General features: G+C 24.6%; 2 protein-coding genes across 7 annotated transcripts; both read left to right on the top strand.

Annotated features, from left to right (window-relative positions):
* The first annotated feature begins 7,088 nt into the window (after positions 1-7,088).
* On the top strand, positions 7,089-10,078 carry LOC126905066 (uncharacterized). Its single transcript, XM_050684457.1, has 3 exons — positions 7,089-7,371; positions 9,589-9,630; positions 9,693-10,078. Exons 1-3 carry the CDS (start codon positions 7,089-7,091, stop codon positions 9,827-9,829), a joined length of 462 nt encoding a protein of 153 aa, XP_050540414.1. The 3' UTR covers positions 9,830-10,078.
* A 1,260-nt stretch (positions 10,079-11,338) lies between these two features.
* On the top strand, positions 11,339-23,635 carry LOC126904795 (PAN2-PAN3 deadenylation complex subunit PAN3). Of its 6 annotated transcripts, none has more exons than XM_050684050.1 (14): positions 11,339-11,573; positions 11,632-11,753; positions 12,065-12,162; positions 15,661-15,762; positions 16,661-16,777; positions 16,838-17,054; positions 17,141-17,287; positions 17,362-17,478; positions 17,537-17,702; positions 18,271-18,496; positions 18,562-18,701; positions 20,797-20,985; positions 21,043-21,205; positions 23,129-23,635. In XM_050684050.1, exons 3-14 carry the CDS (start codon positions 12,082-12,084, stop codon positions 23,258-23,260), a joined length of 1,797 nt encoding a protein of 598 aa, XP_050540007.1. In that variant the 5' UTR covers positions 11,339-11,573; positions 11,632-11,753; positions 12,065-12,081; the 3' UTR covers positions 23,261-23,635. The 6 variants fall into 6 exon arrangements, with proteins under 6 accessions (XP_050540007.1, XP_050540005.1, XP_050540004.1 ...); XM_050684048.1 differs by having other exon boundaries at positions 11,339-11,554; positions 12,062-12,162; positions 23,129-23,634; XM_050684047.1 differs by having other exon boundaries at positions 12,062-12,162; positions 23,129-23,634.
* The last annotated feature ends 2,769 nt before the right edge of the window (positions 23,636-26,404 follow it).

Genomic DNA, 26,404 nt, shown 5'->3' with positions numbered 1-26,404 from the left:
TTTTTTTTTTCATTTTGTAGTACATAAAATAAGCTTTAATTTGATATATGTTTAAAGGACGCAGTCTTTCCGGAACATTTTCAAAAATTAAAAGTATAAATAATTGTTTACAAAATTATGAACTTAATAAATATTTATAAATGTTACATAAAAATTGCATGAAATATTAAAAGTTATTTTTAAAATGTTGTTTTATTAAAGAGTGATTAATTTTTCATTGACCACTAAATTTCTACTAAAGTGTTAATTTTAGAATTTTCTTTGGGCTTTGTTGAGTACTATTCTATTTTCAATTTATAAAAGATTGAATAATTTTTAGGTTCGTCTTGTATCTCTTATCAGGACACCAATTTTATTTTTTTAAATGGTAACATATATATTTAATTTATAAAATAAAAATTTAATACTTATATCTTTAATGTAATTTTTGAATCAGTACTTGGGAAATGATTACTATTTTTATATTTAGGAGGTTTAAAATACGCTGCCGAGAATTTTCTAATTAAAAAAAAACACAGCACAGTGGGGTCGTGGCATAGTTGGGTCCAGTATAGATGATATCTGACAGTGATTAAAATCACTATCATAAAAATCGCTTCGATGCAAATCTGTAGATAGTGTTTAATTTAAAAAAAAAATTTTTGTTAAAATAGCATGTTTTTGAATACGGTAGCCATTTTCGCATAGAAGATAGGTCGTCGGGACAATTTTATAGTACATAATTTCTTTTTTTCATTTTATAGTACATAAAATAAGCTTTAATTTGATATATGATTAAAGGATGCAGTATTTCCGGAACATTTTCAAAAATTAAGTTGAAAAAGTAAGTTTTTGTAAAAAAGTTGCTATTTTAAATCCCCCCAGTGAGCAGAATAAGTGTTAGATTTTCAAAAAAAATTATATCAAATGAAAGGGAAATATCTAAGGTTTCAATACAAAAAAATATTATTTTTATTTGTTCATTTTTGAAAAAGTTATGGCAGTTTTAAGTACAAAAAACATCCCGATAAAAGGTAATTTTTATCGCAAACATTACATTTTTTTTTAAATTTTCGACAGCCATTTGCACATAGAAGATAAGATGTCGGGACAAATTTTTTTTTTCCATTTGATAGTATATAACATAACCTTTGATTTGATATATGTTTAAAGGACGCAGTATTTCCGGAACATTTTCAAAAGTTCAGTTGAAAAAGATCTATGTTTTTTACAATATTTTAAGTTTTGAACGCCCCCTATATAAGGGGAAATTGTCCAATTTTAATAAAAAGTATGTCAAATGAAAGATGTACTTATAATGTATTTAGAAAAAAAAAATTTGTGCTGATATATACATTTTTCAAAAAGTTATAGCATTTTTAAGTTGAAAATTTAAAATCGAAAATCGAAAATTTTAACACAAAAATAGTGTTTTTTTAACTACGGCAGCCGTTTAAATGTAGAAAAAAAAGTGTCGGGACAAATTTTTTTTTTTCATTTTGTAGTACATAAAATAAGCTTTAATTTGATATATGTTTAAAGGACGCAGTATTTCCGGAACATTTTCAAAAATTAAGTTGAAAAAGTTATTTTTTGTAAAAAAGTTACTATTTTAAATCCTCCCAGTGAGCAGAATAAGTGTTAGATTTTCAAAAAAAATTATATCAAATGAAAGGGAAATATCTAAGGTTTCAATACAAAAAAATATTATTTTTATTTGTTCATTTTTGAAAAAGTTATGGCAGTTTTAAGTACAAAAAACATCCCGATAAAATGTAATTTTTATCGCAAACATTACATTTTTTTTTAATTTTCGACAGCCATTTGCACATAGAAGATAAGATGTCGGGACAAATTTTTTTTTTCATTTGATAGTATATAACATAACCTTTGATTTGATATATGTTTAAAGGACGCAGTATTCCCGGAACATTTTCAAAAGTTCAGTTGAAAAAGTTAGTTTTTGTAAAAAAGTTGCTATCTTAAATCCCCCCCAATGAGCAGGTTAAGTGATAAATTTTCAAAAAAATGATAACAAATGAAAGGTAAATATCTAAGGTTTTAGTATAAAAAAAAATTATGTTGATTTGTTGATTTTTGAAAAAGTTATGGAAGTTTTAAGAAAAAAAAGTGAAAAAAATGACAAAATTTACCGATATTAAAATGTGTAATTTTTTTGGATATTTCCCCCATTTTCGGGGAACGAGGGAATTTTTCTCAATTTTTAAGGGTAATGTTTCCAACTAGATACGATTTGTGATCTTTTGACGTACTTTTGAAAGAAATCGGTCTAGTGAGAGCTGAGAAAAAGTGGCAACAGACATAAAAAAAAAAAATACATCATAGAAAATTAATACTTTCTTAGCTTCGCATTGAAGCTAAAAAAAGAACATATCAAAATACCAATATATTATAAGAGATGAATTGTAGAGTAATAAATTTTAACTTAAAAATGGATTTTTTTTATTCCAATATCTCTTCATCGAAATGAAAATAATCAATAATTATATCTTGGCTTTTAAAATATATTTTCCATCTACTAAAAACGATTGAATTTACCACTTAAAATTTAAGCGATATACATCGTTTAATGGTGTGTAGTACACTAACAAGATTTTTCTAAATAGACCATCGGTTGGGTTATTTAGCAGAAATTTTTGTTGTTTGATGGATGTTAAAAATTTTCTGATTACATTTTATTTGAGACTAAATGTATGTTGTAATCTTATTAATTAAATTATAGTTCTATACAAAATTTAAATAAGAAAACTAATCTTTATCAAAAAAATATCAAATCCGAATCTTTAAGGTATATAATTTTACTATTATTATTATCTTTTAACTTCATTACTAAATTTTAATTTTAATTAAGAGTTGGTCACTTAAAATAAAATGGTTTTAATTAATAAATTATAAATAATTGTCTGTTATCTCTTGTCAAATAAGTCAATTTTTTAATACATAGGTTAATCCCTCTCCCAAAACAAAATATATTTCAGCGTTGTAAAATAATCCTACGAATAAGTTACAAAAGCATAAGACCCTTCAAATTTTATAAATGCATATAAAACATAGCCCTGAATATTATATATTTATTTACTGCTCATAAAAATATATTTATAATCAGTCTATAAAAATATTAATTATTATAACATATAAAAATATTTGATTAATTTATTTCAATAGATTTTACTCTGTAGATAAAACATCAAATGATTTTTATTCATTAATTTTATATTATTTTTTAAGAATACACTATAATTAATATCTTGCGATAAATTAATTAACTGGACGTGATTTAATTTATTAAGTGGGTTACACATGAAGCGGTCGCGAATAGTAAACCGCGTCTGTGCCTAATAAACGCGAGCGGTTTATGGCCGTATTTAATTTTGGCGCCAAATTTAAGATTCCTTTAGAATACTGTGAGGATTAATTATAATCCAGTTTTGTGATATTTGTAATAGGTGACAGTTAGGAATTCCAAGGATTCCGAGCTATTATATATCTTTTAAATAACATAGTTTGTATGCGAAAAATTTTTATCTTACAAATTTGGGAGATGAAATTTTAAGTCTTGATTATTATTTATAAATAAATTTAACTGGGTACTTTTCTAAAATAAATTAAATGTTCTAAATAGGTTTAATAAGAAAATAACCATTTATACGTATCTAATAGTTCATAATAACATCTTGATAGAATAATAAAACTAAATACGCTTTGATGTAGGGGACCAGCTTTTGATGACTTTCATTAAGGTTTTCCATCTCCTCACATGGTAAAATCATTGAACTACCATTGTATTTTATTAGTATAATAATACTAGAATAACCTGAAAACCGCGATAATGATTATGTTTTGATTAACTATATATTGATAGCACTGGCGGAACTACATTTACTGAGGCCCGTGAATACAATTTTTCGGAGGCCCTATTATATCTGTAACCAAATTCAGCTAACATAGGGATTTTAGTTTATACACATTAAAAATGTGTATAAAATTATGTAATTAAATTTAATTATGTATACTGTATAGTTTATTAAAAACTTATTGAATTATAAATTGAATTAAAAAATTATAAATATGAATATACTTATACTTGAAAACTTTTTTTTCTGCTACGGTCTTGAGAAAATAACTTGACGTATGACAATGACGATGAATGACGACAAATTCAATTTTTTGGCCCGCTCATTTTCAATTGAAATCATTGCAAGGCCACTGAGCCATGTTTGGTACATGGTGCTCCTGAGATAATTCTTTATTAATTTAAGCTTTGAGAATGTCCTCTCTGCGCTTGCCACAGTAACCGGTAATGTAAGGAACAAATAAAATGCTGTTAACAAATCTGGGAACTAGTAATTGAATTATTATTATCAGTTATTAGTAATTTAGTCATATCAAAAACGCTGCGACAAGATTTAAGCTCAGAAGTAAACAGAAATTTAAATGATTCAATTTGTGTTGTAAGTTCTGCTGGATTAAAGTCCTCAAATGCCTCTGCCAACTTTTTTGCTCTCTTACTGATCTCTTCATCAGATATTACAGTTGGTCGTAAAATACAACTAAATAAATCACTTATTTCACTAAGGCCTACAAATCTTGTTTTCAATTGTGTCACAACAGTATCAATACATCGATATAAAACTTGAATTTTAAAATAATGGTTTCCTTCTGAAAGACGTTTTATCTTGACATAGCTTACCATACATTTTTTTTACTTTTCTCGTTCGTATACAAGCAAACTCGTTTAAAACTTTCATAACATCTGGGTACATATGGTTGAGTGATATCAAACAATCAATTCTAGACGACCATCGTGTTGGGCACAGCCTTTTGAGTGATCTAGAAATTTCACAGCTTTCTTTTTTCAATTATTCAAACTATCTTTCATTTTTCTGAACTTAATGATTATTAATTCTCAAAATGATATTGTAAGCAAAAGAAATATAAATTGGATATTGTATAATATAAATAATTTTTAAATAACTCTTCAGACAAATTTATAATCACAGACATTTGATGAATCTGCTATCCTTGGCCATAACTTAATTATTGATACTATTTTTTTACTTAACTTTATCTATTTAACATTTTATGGTATTGTATATATATATATATCTTACCTCTATTATTTTGGGTATTGTGTATTTTATTTCACTTTATTTTATTAGTTAATTTATTTGAATGACCATTGTCCATTTTATTTTGTTATGTTCATTATAAAATTAATTTATAATAATTAATAAATCTTAATAATTCAACATTTTTTGTAACTCAAAAAAAGATGTGAAGGAATAAAATAAAGATAATTAAGATTAAAGAACAAGAATAATATATAATATTATATATTTATATAGATGTGTTGCTTGAGCAGATATTGAAATAATTGATACTCTTATGGTCTTAAGCTTAATTCCTTATTATTATTTTTTTTTGAGTTACTTTTTATATCGGGGTCAGTGTTCCGATGGTTTTTTTTTCTCTATTTTTTTTTTTACTAATACGATTCCAAAGAAAAGGAATATTACCACACATATGTACAGGGTGTTCAGTAAGACAGGAAACGGGTATCTATTGTTCTCATTGTTTGTAACAATGAGAACAATAGAAACCCGTTTCCTGACTTACTGAACACCCTGTATATGTAAATTTTAATTTACCAAAAATCCAGAGCAATCGCCAACCGTAAAATAACAGCTCAAACGAAATCTGCTCTATATAGATTCAGTTTTACCAAAAGTACTTATTTAAACTTTATTATTTACATTAAAATTTTATGTTCAGCATTTTTGATTACCTTTGAATAAGTATTCTTTTTTTCTTTTTTTTTTTTTTAAATATGTCTTTTCACACTAATGATGTTGATGTCTAACTGACTCTGAGATATTCTGTGTGCGAGTGAGTTATTATGCCACGTTAACCCGTCTTTTATACTTTTATTTTAATTCAATTAGGGATCAACATAATTAGTGTTTCCAGATATTTTTATTGACATATAATTTAATTGTGATCAAAGTTTACAATATTTTCCTTTAATACACAATAATATGAGTAATAAAATGATAACATAATTTTTTGTCACGTTAATACTATTATTACAACATCTACCCTAATTTGTTTAAATGTTCTGACCTCACAACATAAAATCACATTAAAAAATGATGTAATATTTATAAAAATTATAATTTAATATTGATAAAAATTAAGTGTACAGTATAATATAATAATAATGTATAAACAAGTTATGTTTGTGGAAAGAAAAAAAAAATAAAAATTGTTTTTAATCTCTTATGTAAACTTGAGCTTGTTCATAAGGCGAACTTTTTCCATGTTCATCGATGGCTTTGATTTCAAAATAATACATACAGTTAGATTCATACATTAGAAGATCTATGCCCATAGGTAATTGTGCTAATTTCTTCCACATTTTTTCTGTTGCCATTTGGTTAATCTGTTTGCATATGTACAGTTCATAGTATTTTATTTTTTTAGATGATGAGTTAGTACGTAATTTCAATATTATTGTTACAACACATTGTTAATCCTAGAACTTTTTTCCCCCTAGGATGAGGTATAAAATCCATGGTGCTGCAATTCTGCCTTTGGTTTGCCTCGGCCCATGGTGGACCCTCGTCCGGGTTTTTGTAAAGTTAGTCTGGTTTATATGAGTTTAGTTTACAAACTGTTGAAAATTTTTAATTTTTCGCAAAGGAAAATATTATTTGATTTGAAAAATTTTATAATATGTAGTTTAATTATTTTTCTTTCATCTCTTCTAAAATAAAATACCTAAATTTTCTTGTTAACGATCATAAAAAGTTTATGGTCCATTGAAAAAGACTATTGTTACCTCCAGTATTGTGAAAACCAAATTAATGATGAATTTGTTTTTGAAATTCAAATATTTAAACATTTTTAAAAAAGAAACCATTAATTGGGAAAATAAATTAGAACAAAAAATTGTTTGAAATCTATTTATTGATATTCTATCAATAAACTAAAAATGAGGGTTTCCTCAATAAAGAAAATTAAAGATTAGGTTTTTTATCCTTAAAGAGACGAACCACTTTGTATTTTATTTAATTAATTATAATTAGAGCATGGAATTATATGAACNGGACTTTGCACCGCGGCGTTTACTCAAAATTATACAGAAAAAAATAGTGTTGGCGCCGACTGGTGAGCGGAGTGGGGTGAATGCGTTACAACAGTATAGTCTCAAGGTCATACACGACGGGATACGCGACATAATAACACGTGCCGCGTGGAGTTACAAACTTACAAACGACAAACGACAAACGACAAACGACAAACAACAAACAACAAACAAACATACAAGTGAAACTAATATAAGCGTGTTAAAAAGAGCCAAATATAATGCAAGTATGTGAAATATACAATAAAATATGCATTTAATAAATTGTTATTCTTAAAAAAATTTTATTACATTATCAATTGTGCAATAAAATTTAGTTATTCAAAAAAGTATAGTCTATAATATTGACTCGGTGGCCTATATTATAGACTTAAGATCATTAGCGTAGTTATCATTGGAGCTTAGCCCCCATAATTAAAGATGATTTTTTGGGAAGAGTGGAAAGAGCTTTCTATTAATTTATTATTCAATATTGTGAAATAATACCCCCATAGACAAATTTTTGAAGTTACGTTTATATTTTAGGTTTTCTAAGACTTTTTCATAATTTCAATAAAATATGTATATATATATATCTACTGCTTGTAATATTTACGAATGTATCCATGTTTTCAGAAATGAGCTAAGCTATCGAGTTAGCCAATCTTTCCTAATAGTTTTTAAACTTTGGTAGTTTATGATAGTGTATGCTAAAAATAAACTATTTAGTTGCATAAAAAATTTCGATAGTTTGAACACTTATTACTATTTTAAAGGGTTTTAATTTTTTTAAATGAAGATTTTATATGTATTTTACATATTTTCTCTTAATCACTTATATATATATATATTGTCACGAGCTGGCGTTTCGGACTCGCTGCAGAATTCATCTACAGAGTGATAGTTACAGGTTCGTGGTTGTAACTAACTGTTTACGATATATTTTTACATCAGTTGATATTTGATAACATCCAAGTTGTTTATCTGTTGTTGTTTTTGTTGACAACTGTCAGTTTGTTGGTTACATCCGGTTTTTGTTTTTGTTGTTGTTTACGACATCTGGGCATTTAACTCTTCCTTTTCTATACCGATAATTTTCTTTTATGTTAATTGTAACATCCATCTTCTCTGTTGTAATTTTCTAAAAAATTTTCAATGGACTATAAACAAAAATTGGTTACCTACCTGAAAAATAAATGAATGCGTGGAAAAACTACAATTAACATAACGGACAATTGTTGGTATAAAAAAGGAAGAGCTAAATGCCTAGAATGTCGTAAACAACAACAAAAACAAAAACCGAATGTAAACAACAAACTGTCAGTGGTCATTCATTACATGCCTGATAACTTTTGAATACGAGTATTAATGCTTTAAATTAAATCATTAAGTTTCAAATATCTAATAATTTAATACTTACTATTCATTTTTTGCTTATTGAAACATTATATTCTAAAATTTATATTAAAATTCTAAGTCATCTCGAGTACATCAAAGATTTGTGTTTGTTTTTTTAATATAAATCAAGTTAACCTGGCACCCTTTTTTCAATTAATTTTTAAATTACATCAGTTTTTCATGCTGATGAACAATATTTAAAAAAGTTTGAGTAGTAAGAAGTGATTTAAAAGTGTTAAAATTTGGCGGTTTTTTGTTAAAATAGATTTTTTGTGATGATACAAATCACAAAAACCCTTATGATCATATATCAGATATTGCAATAGTATAGCATTGGATACAACAGCCTTAGATATATTTATGCAATAACTACGGAATCTTTAGCTATAACATCAATAAACCATAGAATAGGTTTATTGATGAAAACACTTCCTCAGTCCAATCATCCAAGTAATGGCGAAAATGGTAACATGGAGCAAAATGATCACGAATTCATTTATTTGCTCCTAGCAGTTTATATATGCTCGTTCTAGTTATTTAAAAATTTTTGTTGGCGATTAATTAAAAATAAAACTAATTATTTTTTTTACTTACTTGATATATTAACATATCTTTCGATGATGGGTAAGTTTTCTAGTATTTCAATCCTAATATTAACTAACCATAATTAAATTTATTTTTTATGTACGTTGTTTACTAATTATTCATAAAACTGTACTAATGTGAATTTTAAATAAAATGAATGAGTTAAGGTTACAAATTTTACGTAAATAAGTATATAAGATTGATTATAATAATCACTGTCAGCAATAATATCAAGTGTTTGCAATAATTGTTGTTCAATAGTGACGTCAATAGTTTTTACGAAACAATATCTCAACTATGAGTAAACCGAAAAAATAATTCAAAAATTTTTTTTCCAAACATATCTAGTTACAGAAATGTAACTTTTGTGCATTGCTGTAATCAGATATGTTGCATTACCACCAAAACAATAATTATTATTACATAATTTTTTTTTAATCATTTACTTCTATTATTAATATTTAACTGTTTAATTATTACAGTGTCAAAAATACACATAGCAGACTTTGAATTTAATTTAATGGGTATGGAACATTTCTATATGCACAACGAATAAGGCAGTAAGTCACTTTTTCTTACTTTTCAGGAGAAACTTTGTCATGTTTAATTCAACATATTGATCGTGTCTCTACGATCATTCAATTCTTCAGAATCTATGATTGCACGAGACATGGTTTTAAACATATTTCGGCACATCAATTGATGCGCCAAAAAAATACTTAGACTCCTTCTTAAGTAATAAGATTAAAACAGGTCATCAAAACAACGTGTCAACCTTCTTAAAGTAATAGTAATAATTTCAACATTTTAGAGATTTAACTTGAATGTGCATTTACAGCTCATTGTTGCTATATTTTCTAAAAAGACATTTCTAAATCTTAAATTTACTAAAACTACTGTGATATTAACGTTAAATGCTTTTTCAACAAAACATCATTGATATATAGGTGTTTAGCAAGAAAGGAAACTAACTTTTATTATTCTCGTTGTTACAAACAATAAGAACAATAGAAAATTTACTGAACATTCTATATATTTACATTATAAAAGATATAAAATAAATAAATAAGAAAATAATATTTATTTAAATTTGTATTGAATTATATAAGAATTTTATTATTTATATGCTTATTACAGAGCAGATTATATGACAAAATTTTTGTATATCGATTTTTATAAATGATATTTATTAAGTTTTCGTAGTCATTTATAATGCTTGAAATATTTTCTGAATTAATTAGATTAAAATTTAATTATATTTAAAATTAAATTTAAGTTTCACAAAAATAATATGATGTGGCTATTATTTGCCACAACTTAGCAAAATATCCGAAATACAAAAATGACAATACCTAATTACTACCATAGGACCTATTTTAATAAAAGGGTTTATGAAACAGTTAATTATTCGAAAACAGCTTTTACTTCGTACCGAGATTTTCTGTATTCCGAATAATACTGATTTTAGGTAAATGTTAGGAACGGTGAGATTAGTGATCAAACTAAACTTGTGTTTCATTAAAATATTCTAACTATTATTAAAGTATTAATCCATTATCGTTTAACATCTAAAAAGAATTACCATCCTTTATTTTTAATAATAAGGTCAATATATCAAATAAAATATTTTAATTATGAATAAAAACTTTTATATAATCAACATAATTCCATATTAAGGCGACTTCTTAATTTCAGAATATGTATGGTATTTTGATTATCACTATTATGATTTCATTTTTGTTGGAAGAAATGTCTGGATAATTGATCCAATATAAATGTATAAACTTTCCCGTTACTATATTATACAAATTAACATTTATTTCAAAATTCTTATATTTCAAATTTATTAAATTCCATTTATTTATTTTTCCATGATCTATTTGTTCCAAGTCATATTTGATCCATGCACTTTTGTTCTATAAAATTGTTGTTTCAAATGTTAATCGGAACAAGAAATTTGTGAAACAAACGTTCCCACCCACAAAAATTCCGGTAAAGTAACGTGCTCCAAGAATTGACCTTTCGGAAAACTGCCCGAAGTTGTTCATATTAAATGTTCCCTCAATTGACCAAATTTCACTATGGATTAACGATTCCAGTTTAAATTATATCTGTTATGTTACAGTGCAAGGTTATTAGATATAATAATAATCTTTAATTTATTAATCTAAGAGTACTTTGTTATCATACTTTTATCTTCCATGACTAGTTGTAATTATAATTTATATTTTGAGTAAAAACAATAACAAAGTATCAAAAATGTATAAGAATTATTACGCATAGAAATGAGAAGAAAAATTAATTTAGAGTAAATTGTGTCGCAATTAGTAAACAGTATCCGGCTTTTATTTAATTTAAATTTTTTCTGAATGTTTAAATGAAGTATCAATGTATTGAATTTCTTTTCACTTTTCATCGCATCTGGCATGTGTTGATACGCATTATTTGGTTTGCAAAACATATTTTGGTATTTAACAATTATTTTTGTCCATTATTGCAATTATTACTTTTTTTTATTGAATCAGTTAATCAGTAAGTGATACATTCATTTAAATGTATGGATCAATATTCAATTATTTTATAATAAGTGTAATAATGTTAAGCAAAGTGTTTATGTTAAATGTAAAATTTCGATGAATTATTTTAAGTAAGTTAAAAATGTATCAAGTAAATTTATATTATTAACTAAAATTTTGTTTAATATATTGTTATAATTTGAGTTTTAATTTGTTAGAAGTTGCAGACAGCGTTTTTGAAAAAAATTTTATCATAATTAATCAAAATATATTTACTTTTTGACTAATATTCTATTATTTAACAAGTCTTTGAAAATTTTATGAATCTTTTACAATATAACTTATTTTTAATACTAAAATTATTTTCTTAAAATTTTTAATACTCTTTATATAATTTGATGTGATAAATAAATTTTCTTATTTTGTATTTTGTTTATAGTAGAAAAAATATTTTTTGAAATGGATCCAATGACATTAGTTACACAGTATAATTTGCTACAAAATGGTCCACCAGAAGAGTCAAAACTTGCTACCTATATGGTATGTTGTTATTCCTTATGCTTGAATTCAATTTAATGACTATTAAATAATGAATTATTATTATTATTTATTTTAATGTTGATAATGAATTTGTACTATTGTGAATCATTAGCTAACAATTCAAAAGTTATAGTTATTTGAAATTTGTCTACAGAGAGATCCATGAAATATTTTGACATTTATTTTCTTGGAATTTATTTAAAATTTTTAATTTTCATCAAAGAAAATAGTGTTGTTTAAAAAAAAAAACTACAATACTATGAAATTAATTTTTTTACTTTAATTCCTTCAGGGATATTAACTATAAATTTTGTTAATGAAAATCCATTCTTTAGTGTGATGATACGATAGAAGAAAAAAAGTCAAACAATTTTGTTTTTGCAATTTTTTTATCCAATCAAACAGTTTGAGTTTTAAAGTTGTTGTAATGACACAAATTGTACATAACACCAACCATATTTATGGATGGTTTTATTTGTATAGAACTCAATTATACAGAACTTATTGGAGATATACAATTTTAGCTTCAATGCAAAAATGAGAAGGTATTAATTTTACTATGATTTGTTTATCTATTTATTTTTTGTGCCTGTTACCAATTATTCTCAACATTCACTGGACCAATTTTGATGAACACTACGTCAAAAGATCACAAAGTGTATCTTATCAATGACATTAACTTCAAAAACTGAAAAAATTTCCCTTATTCCTCATAAATGGGAGAAATCTTTAAAAAATTACAATTTTTAAAATGAGTAATTTTTGACATTTTTAAAACTTTTATTTAAAAAGCCATAACTTTTTGAAAAATTAATGAATAAAAGAAAATTTGTTTATAGATACTTAAGGTATTATCTTATATTTTGGTTTATATATTTTTTAATATTTGGGCGGGTTGGCGTTGGGTGAACATCGCCGTCGCCCCCCCGCGACACAGGAGCCTCCTTGTCTCCCAGGTGTGGGTCCCTTAGGCCCAGACCACTTTCCTTTCACTTGTTCCATATTCCTGATTTTCCGGGTCTAGGCTATTACTGATGAGTAGCCTCGGCCTACCTCCTTTTCCTCTGACTTTCCACGGGGTAGAAGCCGCCTCATCCAAGGCAACCCAAGTAACTATGATGTACTTAGGCCGTTGGGGCCCCTTTCTGATAAATATTATCTTATATTTTGGTTTATATATTTTTTGAATATTTGACCCTTTAATTGCCCCTAACGTGATTAAAAATAGCAATTTTACATAAATATTAACTTTTACAATCTAACCTTTGAAAATATTCCAGAAATACTGACATATGTATGTATATCTTAAATATAAGTTTATATGGTATACTTAATTTTGAAAAAAAAAATTTGATCTCTTGATTTGTCTTTGTGTTGAAATCAAGTATCAAATTTAAAGAAAACAATACAATTTTTGAGTAAAAATTAGAAAATTAAAAAAAAATTATTAAATTGTACAAAAACTTACTAGAAAGTATTTTTAAGAAATTAGTGTATAATGCATTTACATATTAAGAAAAGTATTCTAGAGGACCAATCCCCTTTAATTTTTCAAACAAAAATATCTATTTTGATAAAAAAAAACTGTATAATGTTAAAAAATATTAAAAATAAAATTTTTTTGTTAGAATTTTATACATTTCCAAAATTATGAAAAAAATGTTTGGGGTTCACAATTTCTCCTCTCAAAATAAATTCAATATGAAATTATCTTTATATACATTTCAATTTTAATTTCAAATATTCACATTTATTTATTATCTACTGTTATTTATATATACTTATTTTAAATATAATGTTAAAAATATTTAATTTATTCTTTTAATTCTTTTCTTTAACTCGAGAAGAATGACTTTGAAATTTATAACTAGCTTAAATTATTCTTTTTGTCTACTGACAGATGCAATGTATGATTACTATAACAAAATGACAACCTTTTCACAAAAAATTTACTTTTACACTTAACTTTTGAAAGTGTTCCAGAAAGTCTGACACTTTTATATATATCTTAAATTAAAGCTAATGTAATATATTTAAAAGAAATTTTAAAAAAATTTCGGACTTTATTTTATCTTCACGGTGAAAATGGCCAACAAATGCTATTTTTGTATGAAAATTCTCGATTTTGTATTTTACATTTTTAACTTTATTATGCTATAACTTATTGAAAAGTGTATGGATCAACACAAATTTTTTATGAGAAATAATATTATTTATTAATCCCTCTTTCATTCGACATACTTTATCTTAATCAGGATATTACTAAGGAACTAGCAGATCATGTAGCTATTGGAATAATCCACCCATTTTTTAAAATTAAACACTATCTAAAGATTTGCATCAAAGCTTTTTTTTTTTATAGTGATTTTAATCACTGTCAGATATCATACTTGATCCTACTATGCCATGTCACCACTGTACCGCGACCCCCCTGTGCTGGGATTTTTAATTACTATAATAAATATTTATTCATGTATTATACTTATAAATCATAAAACTTGTAATCAGGTTATAAATAAGGAAATATGAGTTGATATTGCTTTTTATTTTGCTGAATTTAATAATAAATAATTGCTGAATAATGCACCAATTACTTAAAATTAAACATTAAACAGATTTGCACAGAAGCATTAATTATGATAGTGATTATAATCACTGTCAGATGTTATCTATACTTGTCTGAACTATGTCAAATTCATTATGTGCTGCAACCCCATTGTGGCACTGTTTTTTTTTAATTGTAACACTTTAAATATTTTATAGGGACTTAAGTAATGCATAAAGTTAAAAACTTGTTTATTTTTCTTTATGCAGCTAATACTGTTATAGCTAAAATTTTATTCAAATTCTGGAGTATACCATAGGCTTTTATAAGTTATAGAATAATTTTTAGAATCTTTATTGAAAACATTCTTGGTGATTAACTGATAAATCGTAATCTCTTACTATATTTATGCTTTATATTATTGTGGTATTGTATAAATACTCTATAATATTAATAGTAGTTTTACTAATTTAAGGCTAATTATTTCTAATATATATTAGTGTAAGTCAAAGTATATTTATATTGTAAATGTATACTGAAAATGTATGCATACTTCATCACCATTCTGAACTATCTGATTATATGAAGTTTTTTAATAGCAGTGTATCCAGAGAAATAGCCTAGGATTTCACTTCCTCATTAAACTACCATTCTGTGAGAGATAGACTTTTATGTTAAAATATCACTTTTTCTTAATTGGCTAATTGGGTTAATTCATATTTTTATTGGATAGTACATAGCTTTACAATTGAACAATAATTTTACATTTCATTGAAAAAACAAAAACATCAGAAGAATATATTTTTTTAAGTTTTTTATGACCACTTTTATACATATATAAGTTATCTTTATAATCTATATTTCACAGAGTATCTCAATTTTAGAGCAATAATTATTTTTCAAATAATTATAAAAGCCTATAATTTTACTTATTATTTAATATTTTTATACAGAAACGTCAAAGTAATGTTTCTCCTCAAGCAGCATTGTTTCAATCTCTGTCAAAAAATTTTTCAAATTTAGAGATGAACCAGTCACATGAATCAATGAAAAAAGTAAGTATTAATAATACTAAAAGATAAACAGTATAATACCTTGTACAAATGAAAATCACTGGTGTGATTTAATCGACCAATGTGAGGTTAAAAAATTAGTACTAAATAGAGTAGTTAACTTAAATAGAAACTTTTATGTATTATATATTTTTTATATTATATAATAATTTTTATGATTTAAATTTTGTTTTAAAACTGATAAATTTCAAAAATAAGTTTTTGAATATTTTTGAAATTTGAATAAAGGTAAATATTTATTTCATGTGCCAAAAAATTAGGAGTTAAATTTATTGATGAAGTTAATATTTTTACTTTCAAAATTGCTAAATTGTTGATTTGTATAAGTACCATGAAATGTATAATTTATTTTTACTCTTCTGATAAATTGACATTTCTGCTTTTAGAAAATAGACATAAATTTATCTAATTAATTTTTGTTTAGTTTCAAAATGTTAATAAAGTCTTGGATTGAATAAATTTATTGAACTAATATCTTTTTAGTAATATTCATTATTTATTAAAATTGTGTATTTTTTGATCATGTTGAATAATTAATTTTATCAAAATATTATAATAATATAATAGTAATTTTATGAGTTATCTCAAAATAATTTAAATTAAAACCTTAGTAAATGCTTTTTATCAATACAATCAACCTGGGGAGAAATGATACGTAAGAAAAATATACAAATTTTAAAAAGATCTTAACACTTACATGAGATATTGTTTTCATTTTTTAAAAATTGTATTGTCTATAAATTTGAATATAAATCTAGTTGGCTGTTATTGTAAATCATTCAATAATAATAATAATATTATGGAAAATAAATTTAATAAGTAAAAAGTTGTTTCTGTAGTGATTATTTGCTTTACATATATAAAATCTATCAATTTAAAGTTACAGGCATCTGTACCAACAGTTGACTTTGTTCCAAGAAATTTAATTAATCCATCCAATAACTCTGATAATTCCTCTTTATATAAAGATAAATCTCAGTCTATACAAGCATATCAGGTAAGAGTTCTCTTTTAAATTACATGTGTTAAAATGTAATTATTATTTTTTTTTTTTTAGAAAAACGTCAATGGTACTACTTATTTTTACCCTCCAGAAGCAAATGGTCCTAATTCAGTCAACAATGTTATGTATGATGATCCTTCAGGATATTTATCAATGCCTCCTTCAGTTGAATCACCTACAGCTGGTCTATATGCTCAAGATGATCTTAGAAGAGATTTATTGCACAGAAATACATTGTCAATTATGTCCCCAGATGCTAATCAGTGGCCAGGTATAAATGATTTAATTTTTATATATTTATATCCATTTTACGTTTTATAGTTCACAATTTTAAAATATAAAATTCTTTTTTTTTAGATTTACCAGAAAGTATTGAAGATTATTATGAAATTTATCCCTTGGATAATTATGGGCACTCATCAAAAGTATTAACATTTAATACTTCAACTTATAGAGCTACAAATTCTAAGACAGGAGAAAAATGCTGTTTAAAACGCATACATGGTAAGTGCTTAAATTTTTGTTTCTTAATAAATTTTCTTGTTTTATATTTTGATAGTATATTTTTGTGTATATAGGTTTTCGACAACTTATTACTAAGTATAGTCCTTTGATTGAAACTTGGAAGAAAATTACTCATGCTAATATAGTTCAACTGAAAGATGTTTTTGTAACAAAAGCTTTTAATGATAATTGTATGAAAAAAAATTATTATTAGTAGAAAGAGGTTATTTTAATTTATATTACTTTTAGCATTAATATTTTCCTACAATTATCATCCGGATTCTGAGTCATTGCAAACTAGACACTTTAATTCACATGAAATAATAAATGGGTATAATGACCCTTTTAGCTCTGATCCAAACGCTCCAAGACCATACAGTCATACAAAAAATGCAATTTTAAGACATCAGCATAGGTATTTTGAAATATTTGTAGTAGTATTTCAATAAATAAGTAAAAAGTAATTTAATTAAGTTTTAAATCATAATACAATTTAAACATTTATTTTTTTTTATTTGAATACTAAATTAGTCTATTAACCAATCGATTCCAAGAGCAATTATCATAAAACTTAGAATTTTTAAACATTGTCAAGTTTTGTGGATTTGTTGCATATTGTTGAACATTAAACTAGTCAAACGATTTGAGAACACTCAGCGTTGATGAATTAAAGAAATAATTTTTTTATAAAGTTTATGAAGTTTATGTGAATAATAGCATTGATATCTGTGATTTATATAAAAAAAGCTAATGTCACTTTTTATGGATTTTTTTCCTTTTATCAAAACCTCTTAACTTCATGATGATTAACTACAAGCAAATTTTACCAATAATTTAAAAAAACTGATAACATTGATTGTTTAAAACTGTTCACAATGTTTGTATTTGGTTAATAACCATGATGTGAGGAGGTGTTGGTAAATTAACTGACATCAGCTTATTATATAATACTTCAGTTAATGGTTTGTTATATATTTTTTCAGTAATGGATTATTGTCTGAAAGTACATTGTGGAATTATGCTATTCAACTTAGTGGTGCCCTTAGAATAATCCATGGATCTGGTTTGGCAATACGAGGCCTTGAATTGAATAAAATTTTAGTGACAGGCAATGTTAGTTCTAGAGCACGATTAAGAATTAATTGTGTAGCTATTATGGATATTTTAATGAATGATGTGTCAAGTACAAATATAATAAGTCATTTTCAAGTATAGTTCATAAAAAATAAAAGTCACTCTTTTAACTATATTTTAATCATAATTAAAATTATTAGCAAGAAGATTTAACAGACTTTGGTAAACTCTTATTGGCTTTGGCATGTCGATCATTAATTGCTGTGCATCCTGATAATTTAGCAACATCTATTGATTTAATGGCTCGGACTTATAGTAGTGATATTCGAAATTTAATTAGGTATGTTAACTTTTTACTATATATTTAAAATTAAAAAAATATTCTAAATATTTCATTAAAAAACCACAAAAAAATTTATAAAAAAATCGCAGATACATATTTTGAGACATGATGTTACCATTATTAATGTTAAACACATTCTGATATCTCGACTGATAAAAAAAACCACATAAATCACAAGTGATCGATCAACTCTTTAAAAACCTACAGTGACTCATAATAAGAGGGTGTCTGAATACTTTTTTGCACACTAAAACAAATTAAAGTTAAAACTATTAATCTCCGGATGTTTCTAACTTTTTTAAATGGTTAAATATTTAAAAATATATATATATTGAAAATCGTCCATGTAGATAATGGTGTTCTGTTTAATTTGAGTTGTTAATTTTCCCTCTATGATTACATAGTTCTCCAGAATCAATGCTTTTCAATTTGTTTTTTAATTATTTGTGTATTATAGTGGCACAATGTAGTGGAAAATGCTCAAAATTGATTGATAAAAATAATAAAGTAACCTGGGGTATAAGTGTGCACTTTTTTTTAACTCGTAGTATATAGTATACTACTATAAATAGTTTTTTCTTCTAGTAGACAAACTATCAAAAATTACAAATTGTATGATAATTGTTAGATTTTAATTTAATTTAATCGTTATTAACTGAAATAAAATGAAGTATCAAAGTATACTCTTACCCCATAAATGGAGTAAAGGTCAAGTTAGTATTAAGCAAGTTTTTTAAATAAATAAATTTAAACAGGTTTTTATACACAATATATGAAAAGTTTATTGAATTTAATAATTTTGATGTTTAATTTCTTAATATTTAATTAGAATAATAAAAAAAAGAAATTTAGGTATAAAATTTTTTTTTTTTTTTTTTAATTTATTTTTATCGCTTTATCAGTCCATTAAGAGCAATAGTGGTCTCCCCAAAGAAGGAGTTTTCTTAACCATTTATACTCAGAGACAGGTAGTAAGTTCCCATCGTCATAGAAAAAAATAATATATTTTAATAAATAAGACAATTACCACAAAATTTAACTAAAAATGATTGGATTAATTATTCAAAATTAATAAAATGATCTTTAAGCTTCATTTATTTCAAGTGTAAAATGTATATATAAATATAAAATGTATTAGATCTACGTTGGGCTTTTACCTCAAACTAAAATTCATTATTTATTAATAAAAATATTTTATATCCATACAAAACAAATTCAAGTCTTATATTTATGTTTTATTAACATATATTTTTAGAACCTTATACAACTTTTGATTTAGTTAATACTTTGTGTTTCATTCTATTTTTTTATAAATTTTAAAATTTCATTATAATATAAATAATTGTTTAAAAATTCATAATTGAAAAAATTTTCAAGGAAAGTTTAAAAATATTTTTAAGTAACTTTTATTTAATTTTTTTTTGAAAAAGTAATTGGTGGCAAAATCTTTTATTAATGTTACATTATTAAACTTCTTTAGTATTTTAAAATTTGTAATTTTTTTCTTTGTGCTATTATTTATACGAAAAGTATTCATTTTATCTTAGACTTATTTTATGATAATCTAATTATTTAGACAGTATTCTAATTATGATTCCTAGATCAAAATATATAGTAAAATGTTAGCTACACTTTAGCTTTCTTTTACAATTATTTTTTTAAAGAAAAATAAAGTAAAATTTAGTTTAGCTTTTTTTTTTTTAATTAAAGAGTTAATAAACTAGATGACCAACTAAAAATAAGTTAATGTATTAATAATATTACTATTTCAACTATAGACATATCTTCAGTTATGAATATAGTCAATATTAAGTCCAAAAAATTGTTCTTACTACTATCCTGTTTTAATACTAACCAGTTTATGATACCATAAAATAAATTACCAAAAATTCAATTTTTTACAAAATATAAAATTCTATAGAAATTGAAGTATAAAACATTAATAAGTGATTATACTATCAATTATATGTAAATTATAAAATTATATATACAAAATGTCCCACAATGTCTAATAAATTCACATACTATTCTTATTGTAAATTGTGAGAATATTATGGGACACCATCATACATTAACATAAATTATTTTTTAGATATTTGTTGAGCAGTCAAAGGAGACACATAACTGAGTTGATGCCTATGATAGGAGCCAGGTTTTATACACAATTAGATTCAGTTCAAAATCATTCAGATACTCTTGAAAATGAACTGACCAAAGAAATAGAAAATGGTAGACTTTTTCGATTGTTGGTGAAACTTGGATCAATTAATGAACGTCCTGAGTAATAATTATTTCTATTTAATAAGTACTAACATTTATTTATTATACCTAATTGTAGGTTTAACATGGATCCATCTTGGTCAGAAACTGGTGATCGTTATTTATTAAAACTATTCAGGGATCACTTATTTCATCAAGTAACTGAAGAAGGTCTACCATGGTTGGATATGGGACATATTGTGCAGACACTAAATAAATTAGATGCTGGTTCAAATGATACAGTAAGTATGATTTTTATAAATAACTCTTAACATGATGAAAATTTTGAGGATTATCTTAATAAGACAAAATATCTATTAAACTATTAATTATCTAGTAATTAAAGTGTTTTTCAATTTTATTAATATAAGCATTATATTTATTTGAAATTAAGTTATATATTTTTATGTATATGTATTTAGTTTTACTTCTTATTATTCTTATAATATACCAATTAACAATTTATTGTTAATTTTAAACATTATGATTTCGAAATTATTTTATGAAGCTCTTATTAAGATAAGATTATGATGAACCTAAAAATTATTTTATAACAGATAAATAAAATTACACATATAACTAACAAAATCCACAATTTAAATTTCAAAAAGCATTATTTTATGAAAAATTAAATGGTTAGTATTAAAAATATTGTATTGTATATTACTAAAATAGAAATAACAATTGAATTCATCACCAAAAATTGTATAATATACCCAGTGCTACTCTCAGTAGACGGACATGCATTAATACTACACACATAGTTGGTGTGAAGTCTGATATGTATAATGATAATATTATAAATAAAATAACTTTTAAATATTTCAAATTATCTCGTCCTTGTCTGATTCTCAGTTATTGTAAAATTATTTATCTGAACTTGTGTGTGGTGTAACGTAAATAATTTATTTTTGAATATAGACAAATGTAATATTGTCACTTATTTTACTTTTTAGTAAATCTTCCTTTCTGTATTCAATTTAATTTGTACCTTTTAATAAATTATCCTTCATGAATGATCTTGGTATACACTTAATTTTTCTCTTTCTTTTTACTTACATATTACTGACATTATCAGTAAATCTTATCAGTTATTAGATTTTTTAATTAGAAATTGTAATGGAATTAAAAATTTGTTTACTTAAAATATATTATATAGTGATATAGTTAGGTTCAAATTAGTTTTAAACCTCATGATTCTTTGGATATCCTTTTTCAATAGCCATAGGACAAGTTTTGATGATATTTAAAAAACATTTCTTAAGATTTTTATGTTACACATGTAAAATTAAATGAGTTGATTGTTCAACATATTATTGAATTTTAAGATTCTTAAAGTTTGATCTTTTAAAAATAAGAGATAAGCTTGATTTGTGATTTTTTAAATTATTACATAAGCTTTTAGACTTAAATTTAAATTAAATTTTTTGATTCGTCCTATAAACACTAGGTGAAAAAAATTGTTTTATCCTACTAAAAGTAGTTAAAATATGCAATTTAATGACCCTGTTAATAGGTTAATGTAATAACAAACAACTTAAATGTTGAAATTTTTGTGTCTTCTTGAATCGATAGTTTTAAAACTTATTTAAATAGTATAGAGTTCAATTAAATATTTTGTAAATGTTACTAATATATTGTATGATATTATGTCATCAATGTATATAATATTTATAGTCGTATTATTTTATTTTTTAAGTTTATTTAGATGTATGTACTGGGCTCTCGTTCATTGTTTTTTAATAAATAAATAATTAGCATCATAATCGTTAAAAAGATAACTGCAATTTAAAAAAATACTCAATTTTATTAAAAAAAACATTAAAAAGTTTCAATATTATTTAATGAATAATTGATTTTTTTTATTATAAAAAAAACACATATTATATTATGTATAACTTAATTCATTTTACATTCTATTACTATATTTTTAAACAATTAATTTTATTTATTTTATTCTCGAATGGTATATTACTAATTTATATTACTAAAATGTTAGTATACAGTTTATTTATAATTTGTTAATTATATTAAGTTACAATGCTTTAATTAAAAAATAAACTAGGAAAATCATTCAACTTTTAATAAATATGTATTTAATTTACCACTGTATATATTATATTATAATTCTTTTTATAAACTTAAATTTGAGTATTTTATTTTAGGTTTGTCTGTATTCTCGTGATGAAAAGACTATTTTAGTTGTTACCTACCAAGAATTAAAACAGTGTTTAGAACAGTCGTTTCGTGAGATTGCTTCTGTGGCAGCATCTGAAGATCTCATTAGGGCAGAATAAAAATTTTAAATTTATATTATTTTAGTAAAGAATAAATAAGATAAAAATTTAAGTACTTAAATTAAAAATAAGATGATTAGTTTATTATTCATTATTTATACATATATACACTTGGCCAAATACCTTAAAACTAATTTTTAAAAATTCTAATTTAATTTAACTTGTAACTATTTTTGAACTAACAATTTTTTTTTATCATTCCAAACTTAGGGTTACATATTTTCATAAAAAAAATTTAATGCTTATATATTGATATACAAATTATTATTTACCAATTGCAAATTTCACAAAATTAATCAATATCAAATTTATTAACATTTTGTACAGTTAAGTTCTTTCCATAACGTTTCGTACTTTTATTAGCTGAAAACCAATATTATCTTTTCATTTTATTTCCATAAAAGTGATACAGATCTGTTTATTTTTTCATAGGTTTTTTAATAAAAACTTTGTAAGTTATACATAATGTTTCATAGTTTAAAAAGTATTTACATAATTAGCAAACCATTAAAAAATTAATTTATTGATGTTGAGATTTTGTATTTTATTTTACAGACAGTACTGTTAAAATGTTAAAAAAAAAATAAAAAAACTTAAATTAATTCTAGAGTATTAATATAAATTAATTTATGTAAAATTTACATAAATTAATTTATATCAATGTATTTAATACATCATTTTTAAATTATTGAAAATTGTTGAGCAATACATGAATACATTTTTTATAAATAAAGTATCTTTTAATTATAAGTTTTTTATTGAAATTAATTTTTTTTATTATGAGTTTTTGTAAATTGTTTTATTATACTTGTGATAGGTGTGAAATTGAATATTATGTCCAAAGTAAATATTTTTAAGGTTTGTAATATTTTAAATATAAATAAAGAATAATTTATTTTAAATACATAGAATAATTGTTTTTTTTTTAATTTATCTCGTAAAAATTTAATAGTCTGTTTATATTGTAAAGAAATTTATGACTACTCTGTCACCTTTGCTCCAACTATTTTTCTTTGTATAATATCTTCAGATGATAGTGAGTTTTATTATAGCTATTTTTCAATACCAATTTTGGAGTTTTATTATTTACAGTGTTTTGTGGTCTTGGGTTTTAGAATTTATTTAGGTATTTCTAAGTATTCATTCAATTGATAAAGTCTTAAAATAAAAAATCCAATAAAAGTATGGGTGTTGAGTGAATGTCCCTCTATATGTTTAGAGAGAAAACATATTTTGTTGTATAAAGAAAATTGCTTATTCGTTGATAATCAAAACTTTTTCTCTTAAATATGATAATTACTTAAAAAAATGGTCATTAAAAAAAAATCTTAAATAGTTAAATTATATAACTTTTCTTTAAAAGACTAAAATCTATAAACAGTAATTTTTAAAGCAAGAAATTCATATTGTCTAAGATACCACTATCTTGAATACGTAACTAGCCTTAGTGTAATTACCTCATTAGTATTACGATACCTTTTTTGAAATCATTGTGACAACTATTTTAATTAACTATAGTTTGTATTTCGTTAAAAGTGTAAAATGTATGCCTAAACTCCCCAGATTAAAGGGGGTCCAGAGAGAATGGTCATCAAAACTCGCGGATTTTGAGAGTCTATTCAAGTATGAGCAACTTAAATGTTAAAACACATTGAATATTTTTTTTTTAATAATTGTTTTATTTAAAATGTTTAACATTTTTGTCATTCAGCTTAAGTCTTATAATTTAATAAGAAAAATTAATATAAGAAAAATTAGATAGGGCCTCTTTCGTCAAGAACGATTGCAGTTTATTTCTTATTTTAAATAAGTATAACATTTTTATTAAATTATTTTTTATTCTTGATTAATTATAAACACAATTGAGAAGGCCACAGCGAAAATCCTGGTTAGTTGGTAGGCTTATTCTGATAAAAAGCTGATAAATCAAAAAACATTTGCAACTAAAAAAAATCAACATTTTTTTATGTATGACACCTAGTTGTACATTACTAATTAAGAAGACCCATTATTTTAGGCCGTTTTAGTCCATTATAGCACAATCACTTTAATTGTTAATAGAATCACGTATTTTGAAATTAATTTAATTACTGTAATTTATTCGCTGAATTTCAATTTAAAAAATTAATAAATAATTTTTTTAGGCTCTGGAAAATATTAAAAGAACCAACTACAATTCATCTATTTTTCAAAAAGTTATGACAGTTTTATGTAAAAAAATGAAACAATGTTGACATTTTAAAAGTAGTAATATTTAGTGAATTTCTACTATTTAAGGGAACAATGTTTAATTTTTGAAGGTAATATCTTCGACTAAATACGATTTGTGATCTTTTAGTGTATCGTTGAAAAAAAATGATCCAGCGATAGCTAAAAAAATAGTGACAGGCCCAAAAAAAATACACCTTGGTAAAAGTAATACTTTCTCAGCTCCGCATGGAAGCTAAAAATAAATTGCAGGTCATCTAGTAGTACGTCACGTGCTGCGCCTTCCTTCGATTACTTTTTCACATCCAGGAGCATGACGGTGATGGACTTCGCCGATCGATGAATCCGTATGTCCCCCCCCAGTGTCGCTTCTAAGTTCGGTTGGGTGGGGTCTGGGCGCCCGTTCCCTAGACCTCCAGCACAGCGGCACCCGCCTGGGTCATTATGGTGCCCGATAGCTGGACACCCAAAGCCTTAAGATCAACAGTCGTTATCGAAGTCTCTATGACTGTAGCGCACTGCTGACATTTCCTGAGGGGGTCAATCACCACAGTTTCCGTACGAGGCACCTTCGACGACAGTTATTCTGCGGTCGGATGGAGGGGGTTCCGGCTTAGCAGCTATTGTCTCCTTTATTTTGGTCTTACGGCCAACTACCTCCGTCTTATTTTTCCTCCAAACGGAAAAAACAACTATGAATATTAGCTTAAATAGCTGTTTTTATCTTCCGTATCGTTTTCCAGTAATTCTAGAAATAGAAACTAGTCAATGCATCTTATTTTCACTCACTAGCATGTGCAAACTCAAAATTGTATTTTTATCTTTTATTATATGGTTATTCATCGAATTTCACCAAATTACTATGAATATGGTTTGATAAAATCAGTTTGACAATGCCGCGCTTTCTCAGTTTTTTGTTATTTTGTAATAATTAAT

Source organism: Daktulosphaira vitifoliae, unplaced genomic scaffold (genome assembly GCF_025091365.1).
Source record: "Daktulosphaira vitifoliae isolate Bord-2020 unplaced genomic scaffold, ASM2509136v1 Scaffold_4, whole genome shotgun sequence".
NCBI lineage: Eukaryota > Metazoa > Arthropoda > Insecta > Hemiptera > Phylloxeridae > Daktulosphaira > Daktulosphaira vitifoliae.
Note: the sequence above shows the minus strand (reverse complement) of the source record. Positions and strands in the feature narration are given on the sequence as shown.